Source organism: Orcinus orca, chromosome 1, assembly GCF_937001465.1.
Source record: "Orcinus orca chromosome 1, mOrcOrc1.1, whole genome shotgun sequence".
NCBI lineage: Eukaryota > Metazoa > Chordata > Mammalia > Artiodactyla > Delphinidae > Orcinus > Orcinus orca.
The window spans coordinates 52,028,006-52,044,364 of NC_064559.1; the positions used below are offsets into that span (position 1 = coordinate 52,028,006).

The 16,359-nt window shown below is 45.2% G+C and overlaps 1 protein-coding gene across 2 annotated transcripts in view; it reads right to left on the reverse strand.

Annotated features, from left to right (window-relative positions):
* The window catches only part of TOR3A (torsin family 3 member A), a 43,774-nt gene extending 27,425 nt beyond the window's left edge, over positions 1-16,349 (reverse strand). The window contains exons 1-4 of one of the 2 annotated variants that reach the window (XM_004269800.4): positions 12,315-16,349; positions 11,081-11,194; positions 10,245-10,510; positions 8,473-8,651 (exon numbers count right to left, since the gene is read on the reverse strand). In XM_004269800.4, coding sequence (XP_004269848.1) covers positions 8,473-8,651; positions 10,245-10,510; positions 11,081-11,194; positions 12,315-12,591 — 836 coding nt within the window. In that variant the 5' untranslated portion in view covers positions 12,592-16,349. The remainder of the gene's footprint in view (positions 1-8,472; positions 8,652-10,244; positions 10,511-11,080; positions 11,195-12,314) is intronic. The other variant, XM_033428170.2, reaches the window with a different exon arrangement.
* Between the last annotated feature and the right edge of the window lie 10 nt (positions 16,350-16,359).

Here is a 16,359-nt window from a genome sequence, read left to right on the forward strand (position 1 = left end):
ACAATAAGCCTTTTATTAACGTTACTGACGAATACAACCCTAGCCTTACTACTCATACTTACTGCTTTTTGACTCCCCCAACTAAACGTCTATGCAGAAAAAACCAGCCCTTACGAATGTGGCTTTGACCCAATAGGATCTGCTCGTCTACCCTTTTCCATAAAATTTTTCCTAGTAGCAATTACTTTCCTCCTCTTTGACCTAGAAATTGCTCTCCTACTCCCTTTACCTTGAGCAATCCAAACAAATAACCTAACAACAATACTCCTCATGGCCCTATTCCTAATCTCCCTACTGGCAGCTAGCCTAGCCTATGAATGAACCCAAAAAGGCCTAGAATGAGATAAATATGATACTTAGTTTAAAATAAAACAAGTGGTTTCGACCCACTAGACTGTGATCTAAACTCACAAGTACCAAATGTCTCTAGTCCACATTAACATTTTAATTGCCTTTACAGTATCCCTCACAGGTTTATTAATATACCGATCCCACCTAATATCTGCATTACTATGCTTAGAAGGCATAGTACTATCATTATTCATTCTAGCAGCCCTTACAATCCTAAACACACACTTCACTCTGGCCAACATGATACCAATCATCCTTTTAGTATTTGCAGCCTGCGAAGCAGCTATTGGACTAGCCTTATTAGTCATAGTTTCCAACACGTATGGTACTGACTACGTACAAAACCTTAACCTCCTTCAATGCTAAAATTTATCGTTCCTACTATTATACCTTTAACTTGACTATCAAAAAGTAACTTTATCTGAATTAACACTACAACCCACAGTTTACTAATCAGCTTTACAAGCTTACTTCTACTTAACCAATTTAACGATAACAGCCTCAACTACTCTTTAACATTTTTCTCTGACTCCCTTTCCGCACCACTCTTAATATTAATATGACTTCTCCCCTTGATGTTAATAGCAAGCCAATCTCACCTCCTAAAAGAACCACTTGCCCGAAAAAAACTCTACATTACAATACTAATTATACTACAAATCCTCTTAATTATAACCTTTACTGCTATAGAACTAATTATGTTTTATATTACATTTGAAGCCACATTAATTCCTACTCTCATTATCATTACCCGTTGAGGCAACCAAACAGAACGACTTAACGCAGGGCTCTACTTCTTATTTTATACACTCATGGGATCTCTCCCCTTACTAGTAGCACTAACGTATCTACAAAATACAGTAGGCTCCCTAAATTTCCTATTATTACAATACTGAGCCCAACCATTATCAACTTCCTGATCTAACACTTTCATATGATTAGCTTGCATAATAGCCTTCCTAGTAAAAATACCCCTTTACGGACTACATCTTTGATTACCCAAAGCACATGTAGAAGCCCCCATTGCAGGCTCAATAGTCCTTGCAGCTGTACTACTAAAGCTCGGAGGCTATGGAATACTACGAATCACATCAATTCTTAATCCCCTAACAGAACACATAGCCTACCCTTTCCTTGTACTATCCCTATGAGGAATAATCATAACCAGTTCTATCTGTTTACGCCAAACAGATCTAAAATCACTAATCGCATACTCCTCAGTCAGCCACATAGCACTCGTCATTGCAGCCATCCTTATCCAAACCCCTTGAAGTTACATAGGAGCTACCGCCTTAATAATTGCCCATGGCCTTACATCCTCCATATTATTCTGTTTAGCAAATTCAAACTACGAACGTATTCATAGCCGAACCATAATCCTAGCACGAGGCCTACAAATTTTTTTTCCCACTAATAGCTACCTGATGACTATTAGCATGCCTAACAAACCTCGCCCTACCCCCTACCATGAACCTGATCGGAGAACTGCTCGTAATTATATCAACTTGCTCGTGATCAAACCTCACTATCATCCTTATAGGAACAAATATTGTAATTACAGCCCTCTACTCCCTATACATACTAATCATAACACAACGCGGCAAACACACACCATATTAACAACCTTACCCCTACTTCTACACGGGAACATACCTTAATAGCCCTACACATTATCCCCCTCCTACTCCTGTCACTAAACCCTAAAATCATTTTAGGGCCTCTCTATTGTAAGTGTAGTTTAAAAAAACCGTTAGTTTGTGAAACTAAAAACAGAAGACAAAAACTTCTTACTTACCGAAAAAGTATTGCAAGAACTGCTAATTCATGCCCTCCACACTTAACAATGTGGCTTTTTCAAGCTTTTAAAGGATAGTAGTTATCCATTGGTCTTAGGAACCAAAAAACTGGTGCAACTCCAAATAAAAGTAATAAACTTATTTACTTCTTCCGCCCTACTCACACTACTCATACTGATCGCCCCTGTTATAGCATCTAGTACAAACCTCTACAAAAACAAGTACCAACATTATGTAAAAAATATAACCCTCTTTGCTTTCATCACCAGCCTGATCCCAATAATAATATTTATCCACACAAATCAAGAAATACTCATCTCAAACTGACACTGAATTACTATCCATACCCTTAAACTAACACTCAGCTTTAAAATAGACTACTTTTCACTTATATTTATGCCCGTAGCACTATTCATTACATGGTCTATCATAGAATTTTCAATATGATACATGCACTCCGACCCTCACATCAACCAATTCTTCAAATATCTACTTATCTTCCTCATTACCATACTTATCCTCGTCACAGCTAACAACCTCTTCCAATTATTTATCGGATGAGAGGGAGTAGGAATTATATCTTTCCTATTAATTGGCTGATGGTTCGGACGAACAGACGCTAATACAGCCGCTCTTCAAGCAATCCTATATAACCGTATCGGAGACATCGGATTCCTTCTATCCATAGCCTGATTCCTACATAATACAAACGCATGAGACTTACAACAAATCTTCACACTTAACCAAAATCCCCCAATCCTCCCTCTTATAGGACTCACATTAGCCGCAGCTGGAAAATCAGCCCAATTTGGTCTACACCCCTGACTACCCTCAGCAATAGAAGGTCCCACTCCAGTTTCAGCCCTACTCCATTCAAGCACAATAGTCGTAGCGGGAATTTTCCTACTTATCCACTTCTACCCTCTAACAGAAAATAACAAATTTATTCAAACAATAATACTTTCTCTAGGTGCCCTCCCCACCCTATTCACAGCTATCTGTGCCTTAACCCAAAATGATATCAAAAAAATCATTGCTTTTTCCACCTCCAGTCAACTTGGCCTAATAATAGTGACATTAGGCCTCAACCAACCACACCTAGCATTCCTGCACATTTGTACACATGCTTTCTTCAAAGCTATGTTATTCCTATGTTCCGGCTCCATCATTCACAATCTAAACAATGAACAGGACATTCGAAAGATAGGAGGACTATACAAAATCCTTCCCTTCACTACAACTGCCCTAATCATCGGCTGCTTCGCACTAACAGGAATACCATTTCTCACAGGATTCTACTCTAAAGACCTCATCATTGAATCCGCCACTTCGTCTTATACCAACGCCTGAGCCCTACTACTAACACTAATCGCCACCTCCCTAACAGCTATTTACAGCACTCGCATTATTTTCTTTACTTTACTAGAACAACCTCGCTTCCCTCCTCTCATAAACATTAATGAAACTAACCCCATACTAATTAACCCTATTAAACGCCTATTAATCGGAAGCATCTTCGCCGGATTTATCCTCTCCAACAGTATACCCCCAATAACTACCCCTCTAATAACTATACCTTTATACCTAAAACTAACAGCCCTTATAGTAACAACCCTAGGCTTTATTCTCGCATTCGAAATTAACACCTACTCAAAAAACCTAAAGTATCCCTATCCATCAGACTCTACTAAATTCTCTACCCTGCTAGGTTATTTCCCTACAATTATACATCGCTTACCCCCTCACCTAGTCCTAACAATAAGCCAGAAATTTGCAACCTCCTTGCTAGACCTAGCCTGAACAGAAACCATTCTACCAAAAACTATAGCTCTCATTCAACTAAAGGCCTCCACACTAACTTCAAACCAAAAAGGCCTTATCAAACTCTACTTCCTATCTTTCCTCATCAATATAACCCTTAGCATGCTACTATTTAATTACCCCGAGTAATCTCCATAATAACCACCACACCAATAAACAAAGACCATCCAGTAACAACAACCAACCAAGTGCCGTAACTATACAATGCAGCAATCCCTATAGCTTCCTCACTAAAAAATCCAGAATCCCCTGTATCATAAATGACTCAATCCCCTAACCCATTAAACTCAAACACAACATTCACTTTTCCACCCTCTAAAACATACAACACCACTAAAAATTCTACCACCAAACCTAAAAGAAATCCCCCTAGTACAACTTTATTAGAAACCCAAACCTCAGGATACTGCTCAGTAGCTATAGCCGTTGTATAACCAAACACAACTAACATTCCTCCCAAATTAATCAAAAATACTATTAGATCTAAAAACGAACCCCCAAAACTAAAAACAATTCCACATCCCATAGCACCACCCACAATCAACCCTAAACCACCATAAACAGGTGAAGGCTTTGAAGAAACCCCCACAAGACTAATTACAAAAATAGTGCTCATAATAAAAACAATATATATTGCCATTATTCTCACATGGACTCCAACCACGACCAATGACATGAAAAATCATCGTTGTAATTCAACTACAAGAACCTTAATGACCAACATCCGAAAAACACACCCACTCAATGACGCATTTATTGATCTTCCCACTCCATCTAACATCTCCTCATGATGAAACTTTGGCTCCCTACTAGGCCTCTGCCTAATCATACAAATCCTAACAGGTTTATTCCTAGCAATACACTACACGCCAGACACCTCAACTGCCTTTTCATCAGTCGCACACATCTGTCGAGACGTTAACTACGGTTGACTCATTCGATACTTACACGCAAATGGAGCCTCTATATTCTTCATCTGCCTTTACGCCCACATCGGACGCGGCCTATACTGTGGCTCTCATATATTCCAAGAAACATGAAACATTGGCGTACTCCTACTATTAATAGTTATAGCCACTGCATTCGTAGGCTATGTCCTACCCTGAGGACAAATATCATTCTGAGGCGCAACCGTCATCACTAATCTCCTATCAGCAATCCCTTACATTGGCACTACCTTAGTAGAATGAATCTGAGGCGGGTTTTCCGTAGATAAAGCAACACTAACACGTTTCTTCGCTTTCCACTTTATCCTCCCATTCATCATCACAGCATTAGTAGCTGTTCACCTGCTATTCCTACACGAAACAGGATCCAATAACCCCACAGGAATCCCATCCAACATAGATATAATCCCATTCCACCCTTACTACACAATCAAAGACATCCTAGGCGCTTTACTATTAATCCTAACCCTGCTAGCACTAACTCTATTCACACCTGACCTATTAGGAGACCCCGATAACTATACCCCAGCAAATCCACTAAGCACCCCTGCACACATCAAACCAGAATGATACTTCCTATTTGCATACGCAATCTTACGATCAATTCCCAATAAACTAGGAGGAGTACTAGCACTACTACTTTCCATCCTCATCCTAATCTTTATTCCAATACTTCAAACATCCAAACAATGAAGTATTATATTCCAACCCTTTAGCCAACTCTTACTTTGAACTCTAATCGCAGACCTCCTAACCTTAACATGAATCGGAGGCCAACCTGTAGAACACCCATACATCATCGTAGGCCAATTAGCATCTATCCTATACTTTCTCCTAATCTTAGTGCTAATACCAACAATCAGCCTTATTGAAAATAAACTCTTAAAATGAAGAGTCTTTGTAGTATAACAAAATACCCCGGTCTTGTAAACCGGAAAAGGAGAACCCCATTCCTCCCTAAGACTCAAGGAAGAGACATTAAACCTCACCACCAACACCCAAAGCTGGAATTCTACATAAACTATTCCTTGAAAAAGCTTATTGTAGAGTTACCATAACACTACAGTACTATGTCAGTATTAAAAGTAATCTGTTTCAAAAACATTTTATTGTACATATCACATACACATATACACATGCATATTAATATTTTAGTCTCTCCTTGTAAATATTCATATGTACATGCTATGTGTTATTGTGCATTCATTTATTTTCCATACGGTAAGTTAAAGCTCGTATTAAATTTCATTAATTTTACATATTACATAATATGCATACTCGTACATATTATATGTCCCCTAACAATTTTATTTCCATTATATCCTATGGCCGCTCCATTAGATCACAAGCTTAATCACCATGCCGCGTGAAACCAGCAACCCGCTCGGCAGGGATCCCTCTTCTCGCACGGGGCCCATAAACCGTGGGGGTAGCTAACAGTGATCTTTATAAGACATCTGGTTCTTACTTCAGGACCATTTTAACTTAAAATCGCCCACTTGTTCCTCTTAAATAAGACATCTCGATGGACTAATGACTAATCAGCCCATGCTCACACATAACTGAGATTTCATACATTTGGTATTTTTATTTTTGGGGGGGGCCTTTAAAAACTTAAAAAAGTTTTAAAAAATGGATTAAAGACTTGAACTTAAGACCTGAAACTATGAAATTCCTAGAGGAAAACATAGGTGGTAAGTTACTTCACATTGGTCTTAGCAAATATTTCTTGGATTTGACACCAAAAGCTAAGGCAACAAAATCAAAAATAAACAAGTGCGACTACATCAAACCAAAAAGCTCCTGCACAGCAAAGGAAACCATCAACAATACAAAAAGGCAGGGACTTCGCTGAGGTCCAGTGGTTAAGACTCTGCGCTCTCAATGTAGGGGGCCCAGGTTCGATCCCTGGTCAGGGAACTTGATCCCACATGCTGCAACTAATAGCCTGCATGCCACAACTAAAAGGGCCCGCATGCCACACCTAAAGATCCCGCACGCAGCAACAAAGATCCTGTGTGGCACAACTAAGACCCAGTGTAGCCAAATAAATAAATAAATAATAAAACAGCAACCTACTAAATGGGAGAAAATATTTGCAAATCATATATCTGATAACGGGTTAGTATCCAAAACATATAAAGAACTCATACAACTCAATAGCAAAAAAATAGTCCAATTAAAAAATGGGCAGATCTGAATTGACATTTTTCCAAAGAAGACATACAAGTAGCCAACAGGTAGACAAAAGGTGCTCAACATCACTAATCATGGGGGATATTATGGAAATCATAACAGGTATGAGATACCACCTCATACCTTTTAGAATGGCTATCATTAAATAGACAAGAAATAACCAGTGTTGGTAAGGCTGTGGAGAAAAGGGAACCCTTGTGTATTGTTGGTGGGAATATAAATTGGTGCAACCACTATGGAAAACAGTATGGAGGTTCCTCAAAAAATTAAAAATACAACTACCATATGATCCAGCAATTCCACTTCTGGGCATTTATCCAAAGATAATGAAAACACTAACTTGGAAAGATATCTGCACTCCTATGTTCACTGTAACATTATTCACAATAGCCAAGATAAGAAATAACCTGTGTCCATCAACAGATGAATGGATAATAGAAAAAAATGTGTGTGTGTGTGTATACATACATACATACATACACACACACACACACATATATACATAATGGAATATTATTCAGCCATAAAAAAGAAGGAAACCTTGCTATTTGCAACAACATGGATGGACCTTGAAGGCATTATGCTGAGTGAAATAGGTCAGACAGAGAAAGATGAATGAGACAAATACTGTACAAACTTCAAGTAATAAATAAGTCATGGGGATGTAATGTACAGCATGGTGGCTTTAGTAAATAATACTGTAGTGCATATTTGGAAGTTGTTAAGAGAGTACCTATTAAAAGTTCTCATCACAAGAACAAAAACGTTTTGTAACTAGTACGGTGACAGATGTTAACTAGACTTATTGTGATCACCTCACAATATAAACAAATAGCTAATCACGTTGTCCACCTGAAACTAATATATCAATTATACCTCAATTAAAAAAGAACACTTAATGTCCTTCTAAGAGGGAACTCCCAGTGTCCCTCTCTCAGGAGGCTATGTACTAACTGGGGAGTCTGAGGGGAGCCTCCCCATCTTAAGAGAACCATGGAGGAGGTCAGATGAGGGACAGCTTGTCCTCCCCAGGCTGGTCCTGGGAGCTAGTTAGCTGGCCTGTGCTGGGGGAGGGGATGTCAGAGTCCTTCAGAAGTGCTTGGCAGAATCAAGGCAGGAGCAGGGAGACCTAAGGCTCTCCGTCCCTGCTGCCACCCAGTCAGCTGGGCTTCTGTTTTCTCTCCCGGAGTTTGTGTTGGTCTCCCTTGTGGAAAAGGGTGGGCAGCCTAGAAAAGCGTGGAAGCCCTCCACCGCCGGCTTACAGGCCAAGTAACAGCTCCCAGGCCTGGCACACACAGCGCCTGGACAGGGTTCTTCCTCCCCTCACCCAGTCCTCCTGACTGTCGTTCCCCAGACCTTACCTGAGAAAAAGAAAGATGGTTCTCGGGGACTTGGCCCTCGGGTTCTCGGGGGCCTGGCGTTCCAGGTGTGGCCTGAGGGCCTCTAGCAGTCCTGGGTGCAGCTTCTCAGCCTCATCTAAAATGAACAGGGTCTGGTGGCAGTGCTCCTGCGTCTTCCTGATCTGGCCTGCCAGCTGCTCCTGCACAGAATACAGGGAGCTGCTGAGGTGCAGTGAGAGGCACCTTCTACCCCCGCGGGCCCTGGTGAGGCACTGGTTTCCCCAGGGCGCCTGCAATGGATCACCTGGAGCTGGCTTCCACCGCAGAACCACCAATCCAAACCTCTGGGGGTGGAGCTAGGGCATCTGCCTCTAATGAGCTTCCCAGGTGATTCTCCTGAGCCCTGAGGTTTGAAAGCCAACTAGGTGGAGCCAGCCTGGGGAAAGGGAGAGGGCCTTTGGGAAGTGGCCCCAGCCATGCTCCCTCCCCTTCAGGATGAGGTTCCATCCCAGAACTAACCCTAACTCACCCTCCCCAGGGATAGGATTCAGGCTTTCACAGGGGGGTGACAGGCAGAGATAGGCTTGAATGCCCACAGGTGCCGTCTTGAACTCCCACAAGCAGAGCACCCGCTGGCACCAGGCTGGGCTCTCGGGGCAGAACCCAGGGGAGGACCTGTTTGGGACCCAGCCAACTCAAAACTGGGGTTCCCCACCCCAGGCAGGATTGTAAGCCCTCTAGTGAAAAGATGCTGCTCTACAGGGTTCAGGAGAACAGGGCCAGCTCCTGCCCCAGGGTGGGGTGTTTTAGCAGAGCCCACACTCACCATCCACCTCTAGCCTTCCTGGATTCTGACTTCAGCCCCATCTCCCCATAGTGTGTGTGAGAGGATGGGCAGGGATGAGAGTGATTTTCACAGCGAGGAAGCTGAGATTCACAGCTGTTTTACTGCAAAGCCAGCCAGTTCTTTCTGGGAAGGCCCGGCTGACCAGCTGCCTGCCCTTAGAACACATTAGCCTACCCCTGCCCTCCTGGGCTGCACTGAAAGATTGCCAGGCAATCTGTCCTCAAAGGCTTACATAATCTTCCCAGGTTAACACACTACAAATATTGGAACTAAAAGCCAAACGTAGACACAACCACCTCTGTCATGCTGCAGTGGGGTCTGGTCATCGTCTGGCTAACATGTCTGAATGAAACCCAAAATAGCAGAGCAGCAGAGACACTTTCTGCTCTCCACTTGTTGACATATAATGAGTAGTTTGGGGAAGACATGGAAAAATCACTTTCGATAAGCCTGTTTAAAAAAACAGTGGGATATGCAACTTTCTGTCCAATATAATTACAGTGACATAAAAGAGCACAGGGGAATGGCCTGAAGGAAGTACACCAAAATGCTAACTGTGGCGGTGTCTGTGTGGGGAGATCATGATAAAGTTTTTGCTTTCTCTGTTCCACACTTCCTGAGGCCTTTCCACTACTCCTGTGACAACACACGAAGTCTCTGGTTAAGCTCAGTGTCTGGCCTCTCCTGTATGGCTGGGAGGGCGACAGCTCGGGACGAATAGCGTTTGGGACATCACTCTTTCCTCCACATGTTCAGGGCCTCATCTGTGTGGAGTGGATGCCTCTGTGGGTTACAGGTTCCCTTGCAACTGCACCCCCGTCCTCCAACCGCCACACCCAGGGCTGGCTTCAGCCCCCCTCCCAGCACGGGGGCCTGCGCCTCAGCTGCCGGAGCCTTAGCCGGGCTCGGCCCCACTAGCCCAGCTCCCCGGCACGGCCGGCCTCACCTGGTACAGGTCCACATACTTGTGGTGAGGAAAGTGCAACGTGGCGATGAACACCTTGACACAGTCGCTCCTCAGCCCGTCCCGGTACAGGTTCTCTGCCAGCATCCGCGCCACGAAGTTCTTGCCTGTGCCAGACCAGCCGTGGAACGACAGAGCCAGGGCCTTGTCTGGCTGGGGCAGCTCCAAGTAGCCCCTGGCTGCTGTCAGGACCAGCTCCCGGGCCAGGTGCTGGCCGTGCAGGCGCACGCGCAGATCCGCCTCTAGGCCTAGGGCCAGGAAAGAGCCATGCTGAGAGGTGCCCACAGGTGCATCCCCACCAGGCTCGGCGACAGCTGAGAGACTGAGCGTCTATGAGGTGGGAGCCATCCTGTTTGGTGGCCTCAGGACAAGAAGCCACTGGGCAGACCTTGCAGCGGAAGAGATTCAGGGCTATTTTCTGAAGAGTATGAGAAATCAATGTTGACTTCACCCTTTCTGAAGGTCCTGAAGACACCCCAGAAAGGTTGGCAGAATCCCATCCGGATGAGGAAGTTGCTCCCACCCAGAAGTTTCAGGACCCCCTAAATATTTTATGGAGACACCCTCATTTTATTCATTCTAATTCAATTCAGCAAACACCTAGTGGAGGCAGCTAGTGTGTGCAAAGCCCTCCTCCAAGGCTTTCCTTCCTCTCAGCCATGAGGTTGCACGGTTTCGATCAGGAGCCGTGGTGGAGACAGGGAGGGTGTGCTGCCAGCTGTGGGCAGGCAGAGGTTGGGTCCCTTCATCCTAGCATTTTCCTGAATTACCTCCCCTCCCCACAGATTCCTGGGCCTGAGGGTCATGTAAGGTCCAACCTGTGAAGTTATTGATGATCCTGCAGTCCCCACTGTCACAACAGTCCCGGAAGCTGCAGTACCAGGTGGTCAGGATATCCAGGTACTGCTGGCCCAACAGGGGAAGGCTCCAGCCTGGAAAAGGAGGAGCTGTGAGACAGGGACAGAGCCCAGGGCCCGGGGAGAGCTGAGCACTGCCTCCCTTCTCCCGTCCTCTCTCCAGAGCCACTCCCTGCTGCTCTTGTGCCGCACTAGGGAATGGGCACAAATGGGCACCTCCGGCTATGAGGAAGTAGATGGCCTTGCTATATATAGATGCAGCTCCGGCTGCAGCAAAAGCTCAGTTTACTCAACAAATAAGCCTTAAGCATTTGTGCCAGACGTGTAAGAAACCCAAGCCCTGCCTGCAAGGAGTTTGGAGCCTAGGAGGGAGACACATAGTAACTGGTGATTATCATTCTTCCTACTTGCTTTGGATTGCAGAATCATCTGATCACGGCCAACCCCAAGTGTCTCGATTCTTTTATCAAATGTCAATTTGAATATGCCCAGCATTAGCAAAAACGAAACAAAAACCATTCACTGGAATTTAGAACTCTCGATTTAAATGGAAGATGTTTCTAGCACCACTGCAGCATTACCGTTACAGTACTATTACAGGACCTAGAAGTAACGACATCGACTGCAAGGAGCTTCAGAGATCACTGGGTCCACGACCGTGACGTGACAACCCTGCCTCACAATTTGTCAGTGACAGAGAATAAATCAGAACTCAGGTCCGGTGGACTCACAGCCCAGCCTCCGCCGCCATAAGCAGCAAAGGGGAAGAAGGTACTTGGGGGTGTATCCAACCGGGGACTTTCCTTAAAGCCATCAAGAAGGTGGGCAAGGGCAGCTCCTTGGAATGATGCCAGGGCAGGTTCGGAGACAGCAAGGAAGTGTGATCCGTCTGGAGGAGTCAAGAACGGGTGACGTGGGGGAGCGCAGCCAAGTCCACTCGTAGGCACTAGGGCGCTGCGCCAGGGCTGGGAAGGAGGGCAGTGACGGGCCTTCCTGGTCCCGCAGAGGCTCCCTGCCCTCAGCCTGGCCCAAAGGCTGGGCGGAATAGCAAAGCCGGCGGCTAAGGCGCCCGCCTCGTGACCCCGGTCACAATGGCCCAGAGCAGGCGCGAGGCTCTGACCTCCGTGCCCAGATTCCATCGTGCCTCGCGCACCCAGTCCGCGCTCTCCCGCCCTCCTGAGCCGGCGGGTCTTACCCAGGGGCCGCGCCGGCTCCTCCTCATCCTGCCTGCATCCCTCGGGCCACACGCGGCAGCTGAAGAGAGCCCAGTAGCGTCTGCAGAGGGCGCCGGCCGCCCTCAGCCGCTCCCGCAGGCCCTGGAAGGCCGGGCAGGACCCGGCCTCACCCGCCTCCTCGGCTCCCTCCCTCGGCCTCGCGCGGCCGCCGTCTCCCCACGTGCCCGGGGGCGGCAGCAGCAGCAGCAGCAGCAGCAGGAGCAGGAGCCAGAGCGGACTCCGCGGGCCGCGAAGCATGGCCAGGTCGGCAGCCGGTCCCTCCGCCGCCCGTCCTCCACGGCCCTTTCCAGCCCCGGGTGGGCGGGCGGCGCCGGCACTTCCGAGGCCCAGATTGGCCGGGGATTGGCGTTGCCACGGGAACCGCAGGCGGGCAGAGCTCGCCTCCCATGTGACCCAGGGCGAGCCAGACGCCGGCCGGGAACCGAAACCCGGATGGTGCCCCGGAGGGCATCCCGAGGCCGCTTGCAGGCGCCGCCCACCCACCGGGGACTCGCTGCCAGGCAGCAAGCAGTCTCTTCTGGGTGATTGTGGTTGCAAAGAAGTTGAAGTCAGGCCTTAAGATGGCCACTGTCAGTAATCACCCAGATACTTCCGGGCAGCTCTGGTGGCCCATCTGAGGCCTGCTTAACACGGGCACCCACTTGTGCCCTGTCCCGTGTCTGCAGATCAACTTCTTGCCAACCTGTTAGACGAAGTCGGGCAACCATCTCACCCAGGAGTTTGAGTTGGCCAGGGCAGTCAGCCGGGGCCTGGCTCCTCTACAATGGGAAATGAAACAGAGTAGCAAATAATCAGCAGGTTTCCACAGCTGGAGTCCACCAAAAGCAAGAGGAAGCTGGTGGGCTCCAGTCTGGAGATATTGGGGCTTTGGAAGCTCCCAGAGCCATGGGAAAATCACGAGGTCTCATATCAATGTTATCATAGCCCATTAAAAACAAGTTAGGCCGAGTACTGGGTGCACTTCCTTGGCTTTAAGTTTGCAACTTCCAAACGCTTGTGGCTGTGAGCAGCTTCTCAGACACCACTGGCAAAAGACCTTGGAGCCTCTTTCCTGGGACTCTGTTCTCATAACCTGAGCAGGTAACAAGGTCGCTACATTTTGGAAGAGCTTAATGCATTTTTCAAAATCACCTGAGTTACTGAAGCCACTGGCCTAAGAGCCGTCTTGTCCTAGAAAGAAACTGCTGTCTCGAAATCATGAGACTTGACTAATTTCATAGGCTCAGTGGCTTTGAGGCTGGCCTCTCCATACAATAGGGTGAATCCTAGCACCAGATCTGTCACAGCCAAATTGATTCATATGTTCATTCCAGTCTCTTAGATAACACTCAACGCCAGGTCTGTTCCTTCCTCAAGAGCTCACCAAATGTGCTCCTGCCTTTAATTCAAACAGCAATAGAGAAAGAAAAAGACTTACAAAAACAAATCCAAAACAATGAACAAAATGGCAATAAGAATATACATATTGATAATTTACAAAAAAGAAAAAAAAAGACAAGACAAACAGCCGCATATATCAGATAAGCACCTGTGTGAGGATACCAAGAAAGTGAAATTGAAAAGCTACATTATGTATGCATATTGTATGTTTTAGTCATTCAGAGGGACGTCAGAACTGAACTCAAACCTTCTACAGAGCAGTTGCTAGTACACCAGCACTGAGTTGTCTGCAGTCAAGCTCGTGAAACCCTTGGAAGGACAGTTAACAAGGAACACACCATTATGCTTATTTGGAAATTGAAAACATTAACTCATTCAATAAATGTTGTCTGAGCATGAATGGCAATCTAGTATAGTGATTAACTGAATGGCCCCTTTTCTGATATGTCACTTTGGGTGTTACTTAACTGTGCTATGCCTCAGTTTCCCCACCTCTAAGAGGGGATAATAAAATGGTCACTTCATAGGCATGCTGTGAGGGCTAATGAGCTTATTCAGTTCTACATTAACCTTTATTATTGTAAATGCCCCCGCCTTGGAGGAGACTGGTCTACACAGGAGGCTTTGGAAGACTTTATTTACACTTGTGAGCTTCACAGGTGAATTTATGGTGATAAAATTACTAGTATTTACCCTGGCTTCTTTTTTAAAAAAACCCATGTTTTAAGACTATGGAAATAATTCTCTACTGGTAACTTTCATGTAGGTCTGATAATTTTTGAGATTGGATTTTTATTTGGATTTCACATTTCATGGTAAATAAAGCAGCTAGCTTGGAAGTTCTTGGACAATTTGATTTCAAGACATCTTTTTCCGGAAAGAGTAAACTTTTTTTTTTTTTTACCAGATCAGTCCCACATAGAAACAATGAATCCAAACACCAGTTTTTAGCTAAGCCTCTATTTCAAGTAAATTGCTAATATTTCATTCTCAGTGCTTGGAAGCTACTGGTTGTAACTCTAGGAGCAAGATCTCATAGATGATGGGGACATCTAGAGGCTTTTGTGAAAACTACGGGTAGCTTTGATTCCTTAGTGCTACTCATGAATGGCCCAAGGACCAGTGGCACTGGCATTGCCCTGGAGCTTGTTAGAAATGCAAACTCAGGCCCCAAACCTACTCAATCAAAATATGCATTTTAGCACAGTCTTTCAAAGAGAAAATGGGCACACAGCACCTTTATTGAGGTCATCTGAATGGGACCTAGCTTTGCAATTAGACAACTTCCCTACCCCGCTGAAGGCCGTCAGAACACCATCCGCCTTGAAAACAACCTTCGGGTAAAAATCAAGTCTTGATCGCCAAATCAATTTGGCGTGTAATAAGCAAACTCTGAAAAGATAAAATGAATGTTTCACAGCTAATCTATAAGCCAATGGCTCCTTTAACACCTATGAAGAGCAACTGAAGCATCACAGTGGACTGAGACTTCCTTTCAAGAGGCAGGGCACACCTGATGAAAACCAAAGGAAACCCCTGAAGGGTTATTTCTGGTGACCCACGTACTGGAAACAGAGTACAGGCCCAGGAAGCTCTGTGTCTTCCACACACACGGCTTTGCATTTCTGGAGTCGGGTTCTACACACACCACATGTCAAGCCTGGATTGATCTCCCCTTCTTCCCCAAGGTAGGTCTGCCTACCTCTCACTCTCAACCTCCTGTGATTCTTTCCTGCTCCTTATTTCCACTCTAATTCACACGATTCCTGAGGCATTTGGTACTTCACAAGTAGTCTCTTCTGCTAGGACTATGGGCTCCTTGAAGGAAGGGACAGTCATTATCATCTTGATGGCCTCCGGCACAAGGGCCAAGTGTCTACTGAAGACCAGTACTTTACACACTGTGACTTCATTCTCTAATTCCCTCGGATTTATAAAGTGGCTTATCTTACAGAATTCACCCATGCTAAACCAGTGGTTATGACCATTCTTGTCTATCTTACAAAATGAGGGCTGCTAAAAATCAGTTTTTATAGGCAAATACAGTGGGTAAAATGAGCCCATAATAGAACCTCTCCCTCCTTACTCCCAGCTGCCTTTTCAGGCTTTAATACTGGTCTTTCTGGTATGCTTGAGAAGAAAATGAAATTTCACCTGGAAAATGATCGTATGAGGTGAGTCCGCGAGGAACCTGTTAACTAGGCTTTAGCCTCCCTTTGGTATTCAAGTGCAAGTGACAAAAACTGGCACAAACAAAAATGCTACAAATCAAGTAAAAATCTTGAGAACTCTGCTCAGTTGTTTGGTTGAGGTTTATGATGCTGCATTTCCATTTCAAAATTTAAAAGTCTGGGTGTCCTAAGAATTATAATCAGGGCAGCTGGTCTCTTCTTCCAGGCCTCTATGATACTGTGCTGACAAGTTCTTTGGGATTCATAATTCTTTATCTCTAAAGAAGCTGAAAGAAAGAAGTTAACTATTAAATAAACAAAAAGCACCTAAGAATTATCCTACTGAAATTCTCGGTTCAGTCACAACCTGATATGGGCCTTCTGAAGACTAGAGAGAAGTGTAAAGGTCTCATCCGTAGATTCTGTGAAACAATCCCTGTGGAAGTTTATGTGG